At 37.7% G+C, this 21,139-nt stretch overlaps 1 protein-coding gene across 4 annotated transcripts in view; it reads right to left on the bottom strand.

Moving 5' to 3' along the window:
- The window catches only part of robo2 (roundabout, axon guidance receptor, homolog 2 (Drosophila)), a 305,161-nt gene extending 284,897 nt beyond the window's left edge, over window positions 1–20,264 (bottom strand). For all 4 annotated transcript variants that reach the window (XM_087795574.1, XM_087795578.1, XM_087795577.1 and 1 more), the window contains exon 1: window positions 19,797–20,264. In XM_087795574.1, coding sequence (XP_087651700.1) covers window positions 19,797–19,923 — 127 coding nt within the window. In that variant the 5' untranslated portion in view covers window positions 19,924–20,264. The remainder of the gene's footprint in view (window positions 1–19,796) is intronic.
- Between the last annotated feature and the right edge of the window lie 875 nt (window positions 20,265–21,139).

The raw sequence follows: 21,139 nt of genomic DNA, 5'->3' as shown, positions 1-21,139 counted from the left end.
AGTGTTTAGGTTTTGACTTAAAGTCAGACATTAAGCCCTCATTTAAATTTTGTTATCTCCAGATCATATTCAAATCCGGCATTATTGTAGTAAATGAGTTACTAATTACATTCCCAGGAGTTTAAGACTGAAAACAAGTGCCCAGCAGGATCCAAAATGTCTGTTGAAATACCACTTTAATTGGACAAGCACAGGAAGATGGCAGAGTCAATTCATCACAGCGAAACCAAACACTAGAAAATCATCATTAAGCTGACGGGTCTTAACACCATCTGTTCACAATATACGTAGCCATAAGTGTTAGATTATGCTGATGAGCTAAACAATGAATTTAATTATTTTATAAGATAGATTTTAACTCAAAAAACTTCCAGTCAATCAACTCCTTAGTGAGGAACAGGGTTGAGTAAGACGGCTATGTGTTTGCATATTAACACACACTGTGTGTTAGTCCAGTTATTAACAAACTGTCAGACTTGCATCAAAATGAAAATTGCTCCCGTTAAAATGATAAGTGAGAACATCCTGACACAGAGGCGTCTCAAAGGGCCCATGTTGTTTAATATCAGGACGTGAGCGAATGATGAATTAGAGCCATTAAAGACTATAGAAATCAAGATAAGGCTGAGATGAAATGCTGCAGCCGAGATCATCAGTCACCCAAAGGCACCATTTCTGTTTCAAAGAATAATTAAGCCTTAAACATTATTAGGGCCGAGGGTGTACCCCAGTAATTACGACTCTTCAGTATTAAACTCAGCAGGAAGTGTGTGAAAGCGCATAATGTTTCACTTTTTTTAAAGACGCCCAAATGACGAAGCCTAATCCTGTCATGCAAAATAGACCCCCTCAACTGCCATCTGTTTAAATACAGTAAATCTGGTTTAACATAACCCACTCATAATGAAAAGATCGTAATCCTTTAAATTGGGGCAATGAGAGAGTCCAATATCCTTAATGAAAACTCTGTGCTCCATATTCCAGTCTTGGCAGATAAAGGTTCCAGTGTTGCCTAATGACGCTTAGGATAATTTTCTATTCGTTTGAAGTGTTTCGGGATACAGGTACCGTTTTCATTAAACTGGGTCGCTAAACATGTTACTGAAAACTGGATGCAGTCAAATGATCAAGAGCTCTGGCGCTGAAGCGGATTATTAGCAACCTGCTGCCAACATATTAATGCGAGCGAGAGATGGAAGTGGAATGAAAAAGATGGGTTTGTCGGAGGGGGTTTCTGTAATGCCCCCAATCCTCTAGCAATTAGCCAGGCAACGCTACAGGCTCTTTGATTGTTGGAATGTTTAAAAATGAAAGATAAGACAGCCACAAATGCACAAGTCCTTGGTTGTGGTAGACTTTTGCTGCAAGCGCAAGAGATAGCAGAAGCTCTGATAGCTTTCTCGGGCAGACGGAGAGGCCCAGATAGGCGGAGCTGAACTGATCCACCGGTGATAACTTCTGTCAATCAGGCCTTGGGCTTGATTAATAAACGCAACTCTTGGGAAAAATTAGGCCAAATAGGAGATTTGATTTGAAGTGTTGCAGGGAAACTAGTTAGTGTTGGAGGCCGAGATGAGTAAACTGTCACAAGTGATGACGAAGAGCGAAGCAGAAACATGCCAGCGAGGTCACAGCTTCCCAGGAACTCTAGGGGGTTTGAGGGCATGTCAGCTCGGGTCAAGGTCTCTGTGAATCTGTCAGTGTCTTATGGTTCCAATCAGAATTCTGATGAGGGATTTGATACTGTCCACAACCTTGCCATTCACTGTCAAGGTTGACATTGTGTACTTTGGACATTTGCAACACAGAGACATTTTCAAAGCACTGGTATTATTGTAAAGACCTGGTTTATGTTTTCAATACAAATGAAGGGAGGGATAGGAAACACTTTTAATTCAATGCTTCACACCTTTGAATCAGCACCTTTAACATTATTGGATGTCAAACAACTTATGAGGAAAAGGACCTTGCACACATTGCTTTAAATATCATCTACACAAATTGTATTTTCTGTTAATAGGTAAGTTAAAAAAGGGCCAAAATCTAAGATCTTGAATAAAATTAGCAAAGTGTCCGGATGACCAATGAAAAAAAAAAACTTGAATAAATTTCACTTGTAAAAGTTTCGGTCACATCTGAACTCCCTCTCTCTGGTGAAACCTGACATAACAAAGCGATCCCTCAAACATACCCCTGCTCATACATGGTCTTCTCTTGGTTGTGCGTGACCAGAACATCTCACCGGGGAGGCGTCCGACAGGAGTTCTGACATGACGATTGATCCACCACAGCTTCTCCTGGGCGAGCGAGCAGAAGTCCCCTGGAGGAAAGCCACTTGCTACTGTGAGCTTGATCAGCTGGACACTACTGACAGCTCAAGAAGAAGAACAATGTTCTTGTAAATGTTCTTGTTAATGTAGCAAATACTTGAACTTATCTCCACCTATATAACAGTAAACAATCAATGACCTCTGAACTCAATGGATTAGGGTAAAAAGTAAACTCTAACTCAAATTGTGAATGAGAAAGAGGCTCATTGGTCGTGCTATTCAAACCTGATTAGATACAAGGTGCAAGTAACCTCTCGGATAGATCATCTTAAATGTTCAAAGTATACTGAAATTAAAAACTTAAAACATCAATTATTTGATAGATTTCAATAGTATTCAAGAAATGGAAATTCACCAAGACCCTCCAAAGATCTAATTTCACAAGACAAGAATCAATAAAATTTCTCATATTTTAAAAATGAGTCCTCGTTGTTGGGGCTCCATAGCTATGTAGTCATGAATATGATTCATACACGTGGGTTGAAACAGCTTTGTAATGCGTCACATGACATTTCAACTGTTGAAATTTCAAAATATATTCTGTTTCGAATGAAGCCAAATAAGCTTTTATTCCAGTTTGTTCATTGTATAATAATTCATAAGTGTCCTTGAAGTCTTGCTGAGATAAATCCTCATTTTTACAGCGTTAACACGACGAACAATTGTAGCAGTGAAAAGGAGGGAAAAATGTGTGCAACTTTTTAAATGTCTGCTGCTGATTAAGATAAAGCCAGCCTGTCTCTTCTGCTTGTGACTCTGAGTTCCACTCCCCTCTGGAGCCAATTTTGTTTGGTTGGGGAAAAGTGTTAGATAAAGCAGAGAGCAGACAAATTCTCTAATCTGAAGAGCAGTGAGGGTGACGTGGAAGAGTAGGAGGCTCTCAGAGAAGGGACAGATAAAATAATGATTGGAATCAGGAGTCTGATGTTGGTTGTTAGATTATAAAGTGAATGCCCGTCCAATGGGATGAGTGTGGGGATAAAATCGTCCCCTTTACCACCTTGCGTCTGCTTTTCCAGGTTCCCTCTGATTAGAGGGCTTATACCAAGAACCGTGTTATGGATAAAGCCACGAAAGCATTACACACACTTCTTTCGCTGTCAGCTTAATCGATTGAAAAATATTTACTGCATATCAGTACAGTGTTTTAACCGGAGAGAAACTGTTAACTGCTAATTATTTTTGACAGCCGAGCCTGAAAACAAATAGGATAAATACTAATCAATAGAGAGAGAATTAAATTGAACAACTGTTTCTTTTTTATCATTCATCATGAGAAATAAGTTTAGCAAATTAATGAAGAACATATTATAAATATTATATTAAGGGCTTATTGTCTTATCCCTATAAAAGTATATTTATTATTGTGGTTGGGAGTTAAAGTTGCTCCTGAACAGAACATCCAGCTCGAAAAGGCCATTCCCCTGAGTCTGAATGAAATAACCCATTACAGCACACACTATGAAATATTAATATGATCACCGTGGCCTATTTTGCCATGTTGGTACACTTCCATCCTCCAATGTACAGTTGGATACAGTGAATGACATAAATGTGACAGCGCTTGAGTCACCATGTACTTGTACGGCTTTGTATCATGGTACTTTATCAATAAACTCACTCACTTATCAAGAAAACCAATGAGGTTTAAGGATTTGCTTGAAGAAAACATGAGGGGCATAGATGTGACTGAGAAAGAGGATCACAATAGGATAGTCAGTCTGACCTGATGGTAAAATGTATTAAGCAGAAGAAGTACAAGAAGAAACATCCTTTCCTGTATCTGAGAATAATAGTCAATTTAGAAACCATTAATTAATAGTGTACTCAAGATGAAAGAATAGATAATGAGTGGAAAACAAACATTCTGGTGCTACCAGAATAAGTATCTTGGGTCCAGGTGCTTCAACTGCGACCTGATCCTGGATCATGGATGGATTAAAAATACCTTTACCTGAAAGAGAACAACTGACAATGACATATGATGTGTAAGGAAAAGTTATTTTGTTACAACCACCTTCTGTCCGATTCAGTTTATTTGAATGTAAAGCTCAATGATATTATATAAAAGCTAAAACAATAGAATGATTAGTTTTAGGCAGTCCTGCAATTTGTGCTAAAAATATCGTTAATAAATTGGTAAAATCATGGAAAATAAAAATAACAACCAGAACAAAAACGCAATACATATTAAATTATCTAATGTAAAGACATGTGGATAATGTGGCCTTCTTCTGAAAAGTGAGCTGCTGTTATGTTCCAGATTTAGTTGCTGTCACCTGTGATGTTACACAATTTCACATCAATGGCTACCTGGCAACACGGCACACACGTTAAGGGCAGCTGTTGGCATGAATGAAATGATCTTCATGTATTAGAACAGATAATCCCTACGACAAACGCACAATGATGGCCAAGATAGATGCAATATTAAGTCCTATCGTGCGCTTCCGTCAAATTTGTCAATAACAACCTGTCTGTGAAATTGGAGCTACACACATTACCCACTCCTGTGCAGTGTAGCACCTCTGCTAATCTTCTGTTTATGAGCGAAGACACTCTCCTGCAGCTTTTTATGGTTCCTTGGAGACTCCTATTTGCAATGCAAGTGTACCGGAGCAGCAAGTTCAGCCATCAGTGATGCCGTGGTGCCCTCCTTTCTGTTGTACACGCAGGTGCTCTGCAGACTTTAAGAGCACCCGAAGTAGGAGCTCGTACTAGATAAGTTATTCAAAACCATCACAGACATGAGAGGAAATCACTAATCTACAACCAAAAGGTCCGTTTTCTGTTATTCCGAGAGATCGTGCCATTTCACAAATGCAAGATTTAGTCCAAAACAACCCCTTATAGCTCATTCTATTCCATTCAACATCTGAGCGAGAGTAAAGGATAAGAGCTTCTCTGGGAGCCAGACAGCTATTCTTCATCTAAATTTGCATATTCTACTGAGACGAGGCTGGCTTCAGATTCAAAGAGACAGAAAAAGAAACAAACAGATACAAAAGCAAATCTCTTTCACAAAGCTTTTGTATTTGAATAATCCAAGGCTGGCACGAACACTCAAATATTATAGCTGTACCAAAACAAGTAGGTGTTCGAATAAAGCATATTGGAGCGCATGTGAGCGTGTTTGTACTGTACTCAGTCTGGACTCTTTGTAACAGGTCTGATGGCGGTTTTTCTTTGATTGGAAAAGGAAATCAAGCCGAAGGCTATTTTAACTGACAGATTCTCTCAAATGCTCAGGAAAAGAGAGCTTGGAGAGTTCCATGTTGTTGCTATCGTGGCAGGAGTTGGCTGGTGCTGATCCCCAAATAAGATTTCATCCGTTACTTGATGGATTAGAGCGGTGAAAAGATTCCGCTGTAGCATGTTACCTTCTCGGCGGGAAGACGGGGAAGAGAAACTGAAAGGTGGCTTTGAGGAAGCAATGTCTTTGGGACTCTCAGTCTGCTCTTCACACGCGTTCTCGAATTTCAAAGGGTGTTGTAACAAATGACACCACCGGAGGAAAAGAGCAAAGAGTGATGACACTCGCAGCTTTAAAACTTCAGTCAAGGACCGAGACAGTAAAGTCCTCTCTCTGGGCTCCACATCAAACTGCTGAGCAGAAATCAGAGTAACACAAGTGAGCAGATGTTCTCAGGGTCTTGTCTGTTCCCAGAATCAATATTGCACAAGAAAACTATTCATCAAATTAGACCAGGACACACCGAGGTCCTTACAGGGGTGCTCTCGGGAGGTCGAACTTACTACTGAATATATTTGGAGTAATTTAAACACATGCAGCAGCACGGAGGAAAATTTGCACTTACAAGCCAGAAAGAGGAATGAGGAAAAAAACATTTATGGCCCACAGATACTAAATTCAGATTACTAAATAATTAATTCAAGTTTTGATGTTTGTGCATCCCTTCAGGTTATTTTAATCTATTTTTTTTTTCAACTATGTTTTTTGTCTGATTTTTTTTCACACGGGAAATTCTGGCCAAAGTTAATCGTTTGTATAACTGAAACGTTGATTCTTTCCAATCACATGAATCAAAATACTTGTACATTCTTTCAACGCTTAATTATACATGTATTGGTAAGAAGCAATGATATAATAATATATTTGTACCTGTGCATTATTTAACTTACGGTACCTTTTTCCCAAAAAGAAACTAAAACCAAAAGTGTGAGCGCTAAACCTCATATTTAGCGAAGGTTTCCTTCCTCATTTCTGAAGGGATTTTCAGCTAAAACCAACCATTGACATAACCTTCATGGGGATAAGGAACACAAGTGTCAGCTGACACTGACAGCTGATAAATTACACCAGTACATGGTTAACAAACTTCCACAGCCTCTACCTACAGTGTCACCCTTGTATCTTGAGAACCATTATCCTAAAAGGTATTCTTAATTATTGTTATTTTTATTGAATCAATATTAAAAATAAATAGACAAAGATTTTTGACTGAATCAATTTTCTACAAGAACCTGTTTTTTCCACTTGTTGGCGCTATCAGACTTTAATAATCCCGGTAACAAGTTTGTCAAAAAGCACTATCATCATCATTAACTACTTGAAGGCCACCGTAGGTACGGCAAAAAAATCGAAGGAGTGCAATATCCTAACGTCAACATGGTAATAATAAGTGCTGAGCTTGTTTTAGCGTATTACTTTAGTCACCGCTCTGTGGTTAATGAAGAGGTGGTTCATTATTCTGAGCCTTTCAATTTCCTTCCCTCGCTCTACCATGCACAGCAGGGAATGGTCGACAGGGGAAATTTGTAAAAGCCCTATGCTGTTGACCTGTTATCTGTGGGAAACAGGTAAATCACTTCTTTGCCGCATCATAAAACTTTGGGAGTGTGCTACGAGGCTAGGACTTAGCTAGATGAAAATCTGAAATGTCAAAAAAGATTTGCAAGGCACTTTTGATGAACTTCAGTCGAGCAATAAGAACACCAACGTGATCTCTGTTTCTATCTCTCTGGAAGCTCTCAGTCCACAGCCTGGCTCTGCAAATTAGCTTTTAACCTTTAATTATCCAGTGTCGGCCCTGGCACCGAATCAAGACAATGTTGTACACAGCCATTAACACAAAAAACCTGTTTGTAGAAAACAAATGCCTTCTGCCTCCATTTGTGAAGTTCGTTTAACAATGTCCCCAAGCCACCATTTTTCCAATGTGTGAGGAAGTGCCGGCAAACAAGACATCCATCAAATTGACAGCCAAAACAAATTACAAGGCAAACTGAACCTTAATGTGTCACCACAGCTAATGGTGTCAAGACTGGTTGGCAGTAGAGCGAGACACTTGCATGCTGGTGCTGACACACTCCTACAGTCTTGCTCTTCAGCACGCAAACTGTCCCGACTCAAGTGGAAAATGTGGAGATATTAGAGTGCTCGAAACATCCTATTAAAACTACTCGACAACAGCCAGAACAAAAAGGTTTTTCCATAACAGAGATGAGCAGAGGTGTCTTAGGTGAGATATGGTCTTTCTAAACCCAATAAAATCTCACCCATGCCTTGGGAATTGGTGACACACATTAGCTGGTGGCAGCAATCTTCAAATAAGGAAGAAGGGATTACCTTCACTTCTAATCAAGCTTGGCTCTGATCACCTCGGGATAGGTCACCTTGAGCAAAATTCCACAATTTTACTCGTCATTAAACTCCTAATCCATATTCAATGTGTGCAGACTTTCAGGGCTTATTGCTGCTACAGCATCACCATCATGACCAATTATGAGAGGGAGGAAAGTTAGCTGCTGGATTTGTTCTCACTTATACTTGAGCTTTTAATTTGCCCATTTTATTTTCCTTTCGTCTGAATTAGTTGGAAGTAGTTTGTATTATGTTTTCACAAGAGGTCTAATTTCCCACTTAGACAAAGATAAAAGATAAAATAGCTTTTCAATCCACTTTTTTATTTTTACTAGCAAACAAAGGAAAACATGCAATAGCACCAATGAACCAGATATCAGTGTGTTTAATTTAAAAATCGCATGCACCTTTTAATTTAATTTTTAATTATTCATTTTATTACCAAAGATAAAAACAAGTGTTTTCTCAAGTTCTTCAAGACTTGAAGAGACTCATCAAGACTTGAAGAGACTCTCAGAGCACACAATAAATGTTTAATGCTGAAGACAATTTAATTTGTTTTGTTTGATGACTCTGAGCCATAAATATAGTCACTAATTTATTTATTTTTTTATACTACTGACAAATACATATTTCCCTTAAGACCATTATTCTTGAGGTGATAAAAGAAATTATTTATAGAGCATACTTTTTATTGTGAATAAAACAACCATCTAAGTTGTTCCACAGGGTTTAAACAAGTACACCCAAGACATCCCTAACCTGTTGTAAACAAACTTCCAGATCATTTGGCAAAATATCTTGAAAACGATCATATAGACTTCTGACCTCTCAGTGACGGTTTTAGAGGGGAAGGCAACTCCATCCAACCAAGAGAAAAGGGACACAAGGTAGGCAGGAACTCAATCATTTTTTGGCTAAATTTAAATCATATTCAGGATATCACATGTAGGGGAAGAAGATTATTTTGTTAATTGTAAATGGACACAGACGAAGACAGAATTCCCCCATGAAAATTATAATGTGTACCATTCAAATTCTATCAAATAAAATTAAATACTCAACCATTATGATTTTTTTTTATTTTCGGTCATTTTCATAAATAGTAAGGACCAGACTCTTCTCTGAAGATCTTCTTGTTTTTCAAATATATTTTTAAATAATTTTTTTTTGTCTGTAGGTAATTTATTTTTAATTCATTTCTTGAGACCCTTACTACACCAAACCTACAAACCTGATTTACCTCTGCAACTGACTTTTTTCGTTTGGCAAATATATGGGATGATGCTTTTTCTTTCAGTGCATTTAATCTCGATGCGGAAAATGTCTTTACTGTCGCTTTGTTTGTATGTCATCACGATTATGCAAATCAACTGAAACACCCATTTTAGAGGCATTGAAGACATTTTTAGAACATTTAAACAAATGATTATTTAGGTAAAGAATCAAATCTGGAGGTCTTTAAAAAGGTGAGTGAGCGATAACGTGGTCATTTTTAAACATGACCGATAACGCAGCTGTAATTTTAATCAATCAATCTTTGTAATGAGTGCAAGAAGTTAATCCATTGTTATGCATTATTCTTTAGTAAATTAAGGTCTTTGGGGTTAATTAAGTGTTGGGCTAAGGACAGCGTTAATAATGCAGCACTAATAAAGGGCAGGTAATAACCCGTGCTCTAATGTCCTTCTCAAATCTACCTTTCAGCTTTCCGGTCAAGAAAATCCTAATTATTTTGTTGCTAAAAACACGAAAAATGATTAACAGATATTCTAATGTAATTCATTTAACCCTCACATACTGTAGTTCTTGATGATCGGCCCAATTGCACAAGGAATATTTTAATACCTTCCTAACCAATTAATTTCATGCTCGTGGACTAAATGGGGGAATCATAATGACTTCCTAATGAGCTAAAGAATGACAGGACAAATGTTCACCATTAATATCACACCAGGAACGACAAGAACGATTTAATCAACTTCATTTGACAGCCTCCACATGTTTAATAATATTTCATTAAACGTTTTGTTTTGTAATCAGCATTTTTTATTTATCATCAACATAATAATGATTTCAGAAAGATTTATTACAAAGCCCAACAAAAAGGGTCCCCTTATGTGTTCAAGTTTCCCATGAACAAAAGAAAATAATTAAAATAAATAATAAAAATAGAGAAATAAACATGATAAAAAATTTCAGATATTAATATAGGTTCACAATAATAATAATAACAGGATGTTGAGAGCAGCATGATAGGGGATGGGGTCTATTCATGTATGAAGAATATTCTTTACACTTGTTGATTAATCTGTTAGAGTCGTTGATATAGTGTAATGTTACTCCCAGTTAACTCCATTATGGAGAACCATCTTTTTAGTGAAGGTAAAGCCAGTGTTTTCCACTGAGTTACTATGAGTTTTCTCATTAGTATTAAAGAAGTTTGCATCCATTTTCAAGTGGACGTGGATCACCCAGTACAAAATGGACTGTCTGTTTTAATTACTGACTAAATGTTTTTATAAAAAAGACGAGCACAATTTATAGTAATAGTAGTATAGGGGCAGGACCCCAACATATATGTACCAGTGTACCATTACAGTTCATGTGTTTATATTCTGTTTATTAGTTAATTAAGTATTGTTTATTACTTATTTAATTTTGTTGATTTATATATATATTTTTTATGTCTTATTGAATGTCCTTTCAACTGTCTACTTCATGTTTTGCATAATGGTTCTGAGAGGACTATAATTTCATCTATGCTGTATGTCTTGCATACATGTATTTGAGAATAAAATAACTTGAACTTGAACTTGAAACACTTCAGCACCATGGAGAGTAGACTTGACTTTGGTAGTATTGTTGATGTCTGGTATGGCAGAGAATTTGTTGTATGAAGTTATCTCCAAAACTGCTGCTGTGTGAGTCTAAATTGTTTATACCAAAGAGGGTTTCTCCCTCATACTGATACTTAAATATAAATCTTTTTTTTTTGTTTGCTGCACGTTGTTTTCATAAAAACTTTTTTTTTTCATTTTCTAATTGGTATTTTGGTACTGTGTTGCTTCCAAAGTGTGTAGCATTGAAGAAACTCAATAAACCAAGACAGTATCTATCGTTCTACTCTTTAGCTAGTAAATATCATAAAGATATTTCAGCTCATAAGCATTTTTGGAGGGCACTGTTTTTTTATCAGTCCAAAGCCTTATCTGCACTCCAGCTCTGTGCTGGCTCAGGAAGTGGCTGTTGCTCGACATACGATATTAGACAAGACAGTAACATGGAACATTTAGAGGAGGATGGAGAGGCTACCGTCGCACTCGGCTTGCCAGCTGTGATAATGATGTATAATTTAATTGAAGGCTGTGCTTCTATCCTCCACAGAACTCAAACTACTCTTCTCTTGTCAATGCATTATTCAAGCTAATGGTGACCCTGAAATAGAAAAAAGCTTCTTATGTCTTTAAACTTTTATCGCCAAGAGCAAAGAGAGGTAAGGAGGTATATCGAGAGAGAGGGACTTGGAGCGAGTAAAAATGCTTACTGGGAGACTGTTTTAACTCTGACCACAGCAGTGCCTTCCTGGCAACAGTAAAATTATTTCCCCGTAAAGATGTTTCAAACACATATTCGGGCGTGTTTGGAAACACAATTTCTTTGGTGAAAAAGCTGTTTTCCCATCAGCATCTCCACATCAAAATGATCTGGGATGCAAGCAGACAAATTACAGAGCTCACTCAGAAGCAAACCATGAAGCAGTGATCCAGCAGCTCTGACTTGGCTACAGCCTCGCAGGGAAATGACAGGGTTAAAGGTTCCGGAGCAGTAAAACGGGCTCGCTTCTATCCATCACATTAAATTGTCATGCTAGCGGTCTAAAATTCCCTCCATAAAACATTGTTATTGTGAAGCGTAATTTCAGCTTCAATTAGAAATCAGCTTCATTAGATGCCATACGACAGGAATGTGGCAATTAAGCTTTCCCCCTGTGCGGCGAGGTAGAGGATGGTGAGGAGGAGATAGAGGAGGAACTGCTGCTGTGTGCTGCTAATCTCACAGCAACTGTCCTTAATGGACGATTATTTTTGGGGAGAGTCGCTTTTTGATTATTTTTTACTGTTTTCTTCACTTGAAGAGACATAAATGTTTCCCTATGACGAAAACTACTCTAATTTGGTCAGTCTTTTGTTGAGTTGGAGAGCAGGGGAGTTGTGAGCCGTTTTAGGGGAAGCTTGACAGTCGAGAAAATACATGAATAAATACTATAGTACATCCTTAGCTAACATCATTGATCAATGAGTGAACACAGTATTATTTATAGCCCAGTGAGAATAGATAAAATAAAATAGCAATTCAACCATATAAAAGAAAACTCAAACAGAGCCAACCACATGTGTAAAACTCATTTCCCTGGGGCCAAATCTGGCCTGCTAAGTCATTTCATGTGGCAAAGTAGATACATGTGCATGTGGATATGATGACTTATAAAGAGGCCGATGGTCGAGCCAAGCTAAGAAACAAAGATTATGGTATGATGTGACTGTAACACAGTAACAGTAGCAGTTTGAAAGAAAGGACTTTTTCCCTGTTAAAGAAAGGTACATATCAAAATAGCTTTGCCCCAAGACCAAAAATGCTGAAAGATTGTTGCCCCTTATTGAGTTTGACACCACTACTCTATAATATTGGTAGACAAAAAATCTGCACTGTCATGTGTCTATCAGTGTACATGGCAAATATGGAGTTGTGTCAAGCAGGTAAAATGAGGGATAGACAGAACACTGCATTATCCATTTATGGCATCATTCATCGACAAGGAAATGATCAATGAAATAAAACAAAATGGTGTCCCAAAAGAAATTATCATTTAGGTTGTAATATCATTTTAGGTTTGTACTTGAGGTTTCGCTTTCTCTATGATACATTATCTGAATGAGTCATTATAACACCATAACCATAACACATAAAAAGCATTAATAACAATATTCCATTTAATACAATAACTCTACATAAATGAGCCATATATTTAGCATTTGTAGCAGCCAAATAAATGTATAATTATTATCTTTTTGTTGTATTTTAAAGTTTCCGTTAAAGCTCTACACTCTTTTGACTGTGTGTGACCAACTTTCTTTCTGGATTCTTCAGATGTCAGATTCATGTCAATTCTTTGTGGCAAAAATAATGTTGAAGGACGAATTGAGAACACATGACCTGTTTTTGTCTGCAACCTATATAAAATTAAGTTTTCAGTACAAACTACTTTCCAACTTAAATCTTAGGATCCGCCTTTCGATACATCCTTGGAAAAAGATGACAAGAAAAAGTAGATCATTGAAAGATTCAGGACAAGTGATTTTGCCAAGTGGAAATACTGCCTAAAGAAACTTGAAAGCACAGATATCATTCTGCCACATCGAGGATGAAAGCTGTTAAAAACCCATTAAAATAAGAACAAAAACAAGATTTACAAGTGTGAATCTCACATAACTCCAACTGGTGTACATGCGGAGATGGAGAGATAATTTCACTTGTCCAATTATTTTCTTAGCTTGGGATTTGACTTGATAATACACCCCCCCCTGCTGCTCTAATTTGGGTAGCAACAACATTTACTTAATGTTTTCTCAATCCTGTTACCACTGTAGCTATAATCACGCCTCATTCTAGCATGTACACACTGCAGTTTCTTGTCAGATACGTGGGCGTTCGTAATTAATGTGAGTACATTCTACACACTGATTGCTCTAAACTTACACCTCCAAAAACTCAATTTTCTAATTGGATTTGTCTAAAAACAGGGGGCATGTCGCTTTTGCTTTTGTGGATTTTTAGACGAAAAAAAAAAACATCAACAAATTATAATGTGACAAAATGTACTTTAGATTAGAGAAGCATGTTTATAAATATGAATTGACATGGTTTAATGATGCCAGACAAGATTGGAAAGAAGCGTGAATGCAAATGGGTTCAGCTTAAAAAGTTTATAGCAGTGCCATGACACCCCAAATAGATTCCTCTTAAGGACTTCATTTTGGCATAGCAGAGGTGCAAAAAATGTAGTAACATCCTAATTCGCATTCACAGGGCCAACAAAAAATACTCTCAAACTCTTTTTCGTAAATAAGAGTCTTATAAACACTGCTGCTACATTATCAATCTTGCTTAAATCATCACAGGGTGATTGTAGCATCTCAGTGATTCATTTTTCTTCCTTACAAGCAACTCCACCTCATAACAAAATAAACTTTTTTTTTTAATAAAACTTTGTCAGGAAGAACAAAAATAATATCCAGCACATATGCCACAGTTAGCTTGTTAGCACTGAGTGAAGTTTAAATTAAATTTAGGGGAAATGTATTTATTGGGGTGCGGGTGGACTCTATTTTTGTATCCAACAAATACAAAATAAAATACATCCTTTAACCTCTGAATGCTTTTGGAATCTGGGAGGAAGCCCAAGTGTCCGGAGGAGACCCATCCAAGCACGGGGAGAAACAGGCAAACTGAATACAGAAACGACCCAGATTCTGAGTTGCCCTAAGCTTGATTCAAACTCTTTCAGTACAGCTGCAGCACCGACCACTTCTCCACCATGCTGCTCACGTTCATTAAAGACTATTTGTAAAATCAACTTTTGATGTGTTTCTAAAAGTGTCACAGAAATAAAGCATCGAAACGAAAAGAAAAAGATTGCCTCTTAAACTAAATAAGGAGTTTAAATAATGCCTTAGGTTCTAACCTGTGTAAAATACAAGTAAACAAATAAATTAGATGCATTTTAAATTATTATTTTGGTATTAAAATCAAATCAAAACAAAGATTAGAAGTCAAACTATATGTGTCTCTTACATTAATGTGTTATATGAAGCTAGTATTACAATCTAATCCCTACACATTTTGTGATTAAGCACGATATCAAAAGGGAAAATGCGAGTAGATCCAAACTCAGCTGTCTTCTAAATAACATGGCGTGCAGGGAGCCAGTGACTTTCCCCACATGACAGCCACCTTGCCTCCAGATACAAGTCTTAACAAATTAATTGAAAGACACTAGATTCATTTCCCCATCAGGCTCTTGCCTAATTCCCACCATTGGCTAGAATATTATTTCACTTTCCCTAGAAACAACACACACACAAAAGTCTTAAGCACTAGTATGCAAAACATGTTGAAAGATTAGAAGTGGCTGCAAACTATTGTGTCAACGTTGATAGAGCGCTGTTTTCTTCTTGAGACTCATTGAAATACAACTCAGAGATGCAGAGTCTCTGTGAGCCACTTGTGGTCATTTTCGCTTTTCTTCAAAGTAAAAACATACACTTTCATAATAGCTCAGAGGCAAAACACACACCTCATTCAATATTAATCAACAAACAAGCTGCAGGAGCTCTGATAAATATAGCCGAGAACTTTACTAGTTTGTTGCTGGGTGTGGCATTTACACTAGAAAGGACCGCGAGGCAATGTGATATCAAACCTGCTACAAATGTCACAGGAGGAAAAACAAAACCTTTTTCTTTTCCTTCAGAGGTTGTTTCAGCAAGACAAAACATGCTAGACTGAATAATGACTTGAAAATGACTGAATACATTTAACGTCATCAAAAATATAAATTAAATCTTGTATCTTGCTACGAGCAAGCTTCTCAACAAAACAGCAGCTCACACTAAAGCACTATTCAGAATGCCAAGAGACAAGAAGTAGACATGACCAGAATTATTTTTTCCCATCTGACTGAACTGCGTTGGAGAAAAAAGATTGTCAGGACACCTTACAACTATGCACCTTTTCAATTTTTTTCTGTCTTTTTTGACAATGTGTTGACCCCTCCTACTTGTGGAAGTTTTACTGACCCCTTTATCAGTCATTTTGGCAAAGTAATTTCCTAGTGTTGCTTAAACAATTGTTTAAAACTTAAAAAATGCAAGAGTCACCTCAGTTACACACAAAGTAGCTCTTCTTATTTTTCAAAGTCTTATTTAACTTTTATAAATTCACTACAACAATAATTAAAATAATACATTGAATAGCAATTAGCAAAATCCAGATTATGTTCATGATTGCGATATATCTATTTAAATGGACTTAAAAGTATTCTTTTTTTCTACGTGATGGATGTTTATAAAATAATAATTATAAAGCATAATAATATGCTGCAACACCAATAGTGCAATGGATTAATTAGTTATTTATAGCTTGATGTTGGATGTTGATATCTTGAACAAAATGATGAACATGCTGTTTTCTACCCAGACATTTTTTTCCAAGGAAAAGGACACACAATACAAGAATGGTGCTCCATGGAAAAATACCTAAGCATAGGAGTCAATTTATGAATCGCATTTTAAGGAATTAAATTAAACAAACCTCGGTGTTGGCAGATAGAGACGGCTAGTTTTGTTTTGCCAGCAATTTACCATGCTCTGACTGATGTTGATACATATTCATTGAACATATTGTTTATCTAAAAAACACACTTTCAGTGGCTATCCCTTTTTGCTTGGATCTTCATTTTGTGATTCTTTGAAACTTCCTCGATTGGCTGGGAATCTGAGATTGAAGAACCCTACATTTTACGCCTGCTGAACATTTCCAAAGCTGATACCGGCCCCAAATAGCACTTATGCAATATCTGCAAACACTGTGGTGTAATTAAGAATTTGTTTTTCATCTAAGGTAGGCAACATTATTCCTGTGTGGGTAGGAAGTGGTAATATGAATGTCTCCTCTCTCCTTCTGGTCTATAAATCTGATCTCTCCCTCGTTCTCCTCCCAGATGGTGCGACACTAAGGGAGATAGAAGAGGTTGAGTACTATTTCTGTAATATGTGTTGGTCACCTCTTCTTACCATTATTCTTTCATTGCTCACCTCAGCAAGCTGCTCTTTAGCGGAAAAATAGAATAAAATAAAAAGAGCATCATGAAAAATGACCCCACTTGCAAGTCTGGTCTGGTTCCACACATCTTACCACCTGGACTGATCTCCACCTCCTGATTTATTCTAGTTTGTTTTGCTCATGATACATTGAATTAGATTTTCCACAGTATTCACTGTTGACTTCCATATCTGGTGCTCATGCAGAAATTCACTCAGTGCATCCCGGTTTCACAATATGATGCAATAGGCATTTACCTGAATCTGGGTGATGCGGCATTATTCACGGGAAGTAACACTAGATACCCTCAGCAAGAAGAAGTCAGGTGTATTATGTTGAAAGCAGCAGCCTATAACTGTTCACACCCCAAGCCTTTTTAAAAAACTCCAGTCAACAAGCCATTACTCATCACACCTCTTTCTCGTTTTCCTCTTGTGGGGTTTAGGTAACTTATGTTCTGTTGCCAACTGAACCATCCTACATCTGTTGTGCCGGATGTTAATCCCCTGAACAAGGGTTGGGAATCTGCAGGCACCTCAATTTGTTTCACACTGAAGGGGTTGGATTTAGATCGTGGATCGTCATAAAATCTGTTTCATCATTTAGAGAGAAAGTATCCAGTTAAATCTAAAGATATTAGGGGATTTTTTTTAATTCGTTTTTTATCTATAAATGACTATATTACAGAAAAGTGGCATGTAAAGATGGGAACTTTAAGTTCATTATTTTTAAATGATAGAATGGATTATTTGTTTGCATTTTTCAACTAAAATTGACAGGAAAGCACGGCCAACAGATGTTATCATTAACAGGGATTGATGAGGTGCTGATGTAATTATCATCAATTTATGTATCTCCTTGATTATTACCTCCACCAAGGAGCTTATGATTTGTCACATTTTCCTGCTAGATAAAATAACTAAACAAATATATGTCAATAACATTTTTAAGGTAACGTTGAGAAGGGAAAGAGAAAATATGTGATGCTCAAGAGCTTCGTCTGGATTTGTCTGGAGATGAAGATTCATCTTTTTCTGTACGGCTTTTAAACAGTGCAGCTACATTCTGAAATATAAACAACAAAAAATGAAAAACATGATATGACAAAAAAAATGTTGGGTGAGACTTAATAGAAAAATGACAGAATGCAACAGAATTAATCTCAACCAGAACCTTGAGGTTTTAAAAAATCAAGTGACATGAGCACCTTTGCGATGTGTTACTCATTTAAATGTTGTGCTTGAAATGTCTTCTTTATCAACAAGAGTAGAAAGGTTGGGATTTTTGAAGAAAGCGCTGATTGCATGATAACAATCCACAGCAAAAGTAATGTCACGATTTCTGACAAACTCCCTATCACACTTATTTTAAATTAATCAGGCGTGAATGGGTCCAAGGTAAAGTCTATAATTATGTAAGACAGATTACATATCAGGGCGGGAATTATTTTATATAACAACACAGACAGGGAACAGGTTATTGTCATAATTACATTGCAGGAGGTCGTCGCCCTCCATTTCTTTCAGAAAAAGTGATAGCTGGAACCTAATTTGGTAAACAGGTTTAGATTAACATGTTTGACTCTAGACGTTTTAAAACATTTTAAAAGATCAAACATCCACAAACACTTATAACTAAAAGCTGAATATGGTATTTTTGTTTTTTCCCTGTAACTACACCATACCTGAGATTAAAGGACTGGAAAAACATTGAATGAATAAGCCATTGTTGCTTATAGAAAGTCAACAGCATGGTCACTGCTTCAATATCTGACAAGGGCAGTTTCTATGACACTCGTTATGAATGCAAAGTCCTCACTGTTTCTTAGGACACATATAAACATGTAGATGGCTGGCAACCATGACACCATGGCACGTCATTTCTCCTCCTTCCGAGCTAAACATTGACTGAACAGTGTTGCTGAAATATTTATCTATCTTCCATGGTCAAGATTATGGCAAGTCATGCAAAATGATCCGTCAAACTATTTCAGGAGAGGTATGAATGATGGTTTAAAGTCACTTTCCAAATATGTTTACTTTATTTGTGAGAACAAGGGATTCTTGACTAGTTCTAATGTATTTTCCAAATGAGATAGCATAGAAAAAAATGTGCAGCTTCACGATCAAAGCAAAAAATCTGATGCATAAGTAAATCCAAAAAGAAGAAACAAAAGTCTAACAAGAAATGTTGCTCCATGTGGTACCCACCAAAGGGCATGCCCCAACTTTTAATGATCTGACAAACTAAAAGGTATAAAAGGGCATACTAGATGCATTTGAAGAAATGTATAGATGGGGGGAGATCAGAGGAAACAAGACCCAAAGTGGCAAGGAATCATTAAATAGATCATGAAGATGGTGACACGGCTTCTTTGAAGACACATGGATCCCATTGAGCCTTGAGTGCTAACAATGCCCATTGGCTGCAGGGAGCATCTCTCAGTCTTCTCACTGAACAGCAGCATTGAGATTAGAGGCTCCTTTAATCCGACAAAGGGGATTAAATGCTACAAGAGAGGCGAGAGGACCACTCCCACGGTGGGGCTGAGATGAATTATTAACACTTATTTCTCATGACTAGTGATCTAAGACTTTGAATACAAAATAACAGGTTTGGGACACCACTGGCACTTTCGAGATGCTTTCACATGTGGGGACATGCTGTGAGAGACCCTAAAACTTACAGCTCAGTGGACCTCCCCCTCCAGAAAGCTGACAACACAAAAGTGGTCAAAAGTTGTTGAATCAACCCCCCTTGTATGTGTCAAGTGGAATCAGTGGGAACGTACTGTTAGGTTGTTGATGGGTGATCAGTGATCAGTCCCTAAACCTGTATGCAAAAATAGAGCTGACATGCAAAGGTCTCAAGAGACAAGGTCAGCATGTGACAGCAATCTGTCAACCCGTCACTTTCTCTGCGCCCCGGCAGTCATTACATCGGCACTTTGCATATTAACATGAACAGTTGTTGCTTACCTCCTCCCTTGTTCCATCTGCCTTTAGTCCGTGCCTGGTGGGTGAGTTCAGGACAGCCAAAGAGCACCGAGACAAAAAAAATAAGTTCAAACACAGAGAGAAATCCAGAGTTTGCCCTGGAAAACATGTCCAAGAGTTGCTGGCAGCCAAGTCACTTTCACATGGCTGTGCTTCCTTCTGGAGAGGCACGGCTGCGGAGCATGGAAACCCACGCGTGAGCTGTCATCAGTCACGCCGGTGTCAGCAGTGGGTCTCTAGTCCTACCATGCTGCACGGTGATGCCCCAGCTGGGTGCTGGTCCTCACTGATGCTGGAGCGCAGAGTGAAGCTGCATCTCTGTCTCCCTGCCGGAGCTCTGCCTCATCAGAGAGCACGGGAACCAAACGGAAAGACAGCTTGCCACGCGACGGCACAGCTCAGCTACGCTCACCACAGTGCATTGGTACTCACTCTCACTCCAGCTCACACACACACACACACACACTCCCCTTTTTCTCTCTCACGCTCGCTGCTGCCACCGCTGCTGAAGCGCTTCTGCTACTCCCCTGTTCAGAGGAAACCATTCCTGCACTCTCCGGGGTTCTGATTCAAGTTCAGCACCAAGACGATGGAAGCACTTTTCACAAGGGTCTCCTCAGAATGTCGGGTGAAACCAGTGAGCAGATCCGATGGACAGAGGTGATCTTAGTAGCATCTGTTCACCCTCTGGCGAGCATATTTGTTTTGATAACCCAGACTAGCAAAACTTTTGCACCAAGATTGCATCAGTTGCATTCATGCTCTAATAGGGGGAGAGTATAAAAACAAGACAAATCTAACATTAAAATTTAGAATCAATTATTGTTTTAGTAAAATAAAATACATACTTTACTATCTATACTTTATGAATTGGAATAACAGAATAAACATAATTAATTTATTATAATTATAATTGTGTATCATTTGTATTTTTAAATAAAACATATAATGGAAATTAAGGGTTGTTTTGAGGTGAAACTACTGCTATGCCACATTCAGAGAAGCCATTTGAGGTTTGACAGGAACTTATTTTTAAGGATGCCTCCTGGACTCCTTGGATTTTCTGGGCATATATCACATTGGAAGGAGACCCTGGAACAGGCCCAGGTTGGAGAGACCAAGAGTGTTTACTTCTTGGCCTGGAAACACCTCAGTGTTGTCCCAGAAAAGCAAGTCTTAAACTATTATACCAACTTCAGAAAAGCATTGGATGATGATGGATGATAGATATTTAAAACTTATATAATAAGATTGAAGTGGAAAAAAAAATCCTTTATGCCTATAACCACACTTTCCTATGTGGTATTGGCAGACTAACAAAAAAA

This window comes from Callionymus lyra, chromosome 7 (assembly GCF_982586985.1).
Source record: "Callionymus lyra chromosome 7, fCalLyr1.hap1.1, whole genome shotgun sequence".
Classification (NCBI taxonomy): domain Eukaryota; kingdom Metazoa; phylum Chordata; class Actinopteri; order Syngnathiformes; family Callionymidae; genus Callionymus; species Callionymus lyra.
The sequence above is the reverse complement of the archived record's forward strand: the minus strand, read 5'-3'. Positions and strand labels throughout refer to the sequence as shown.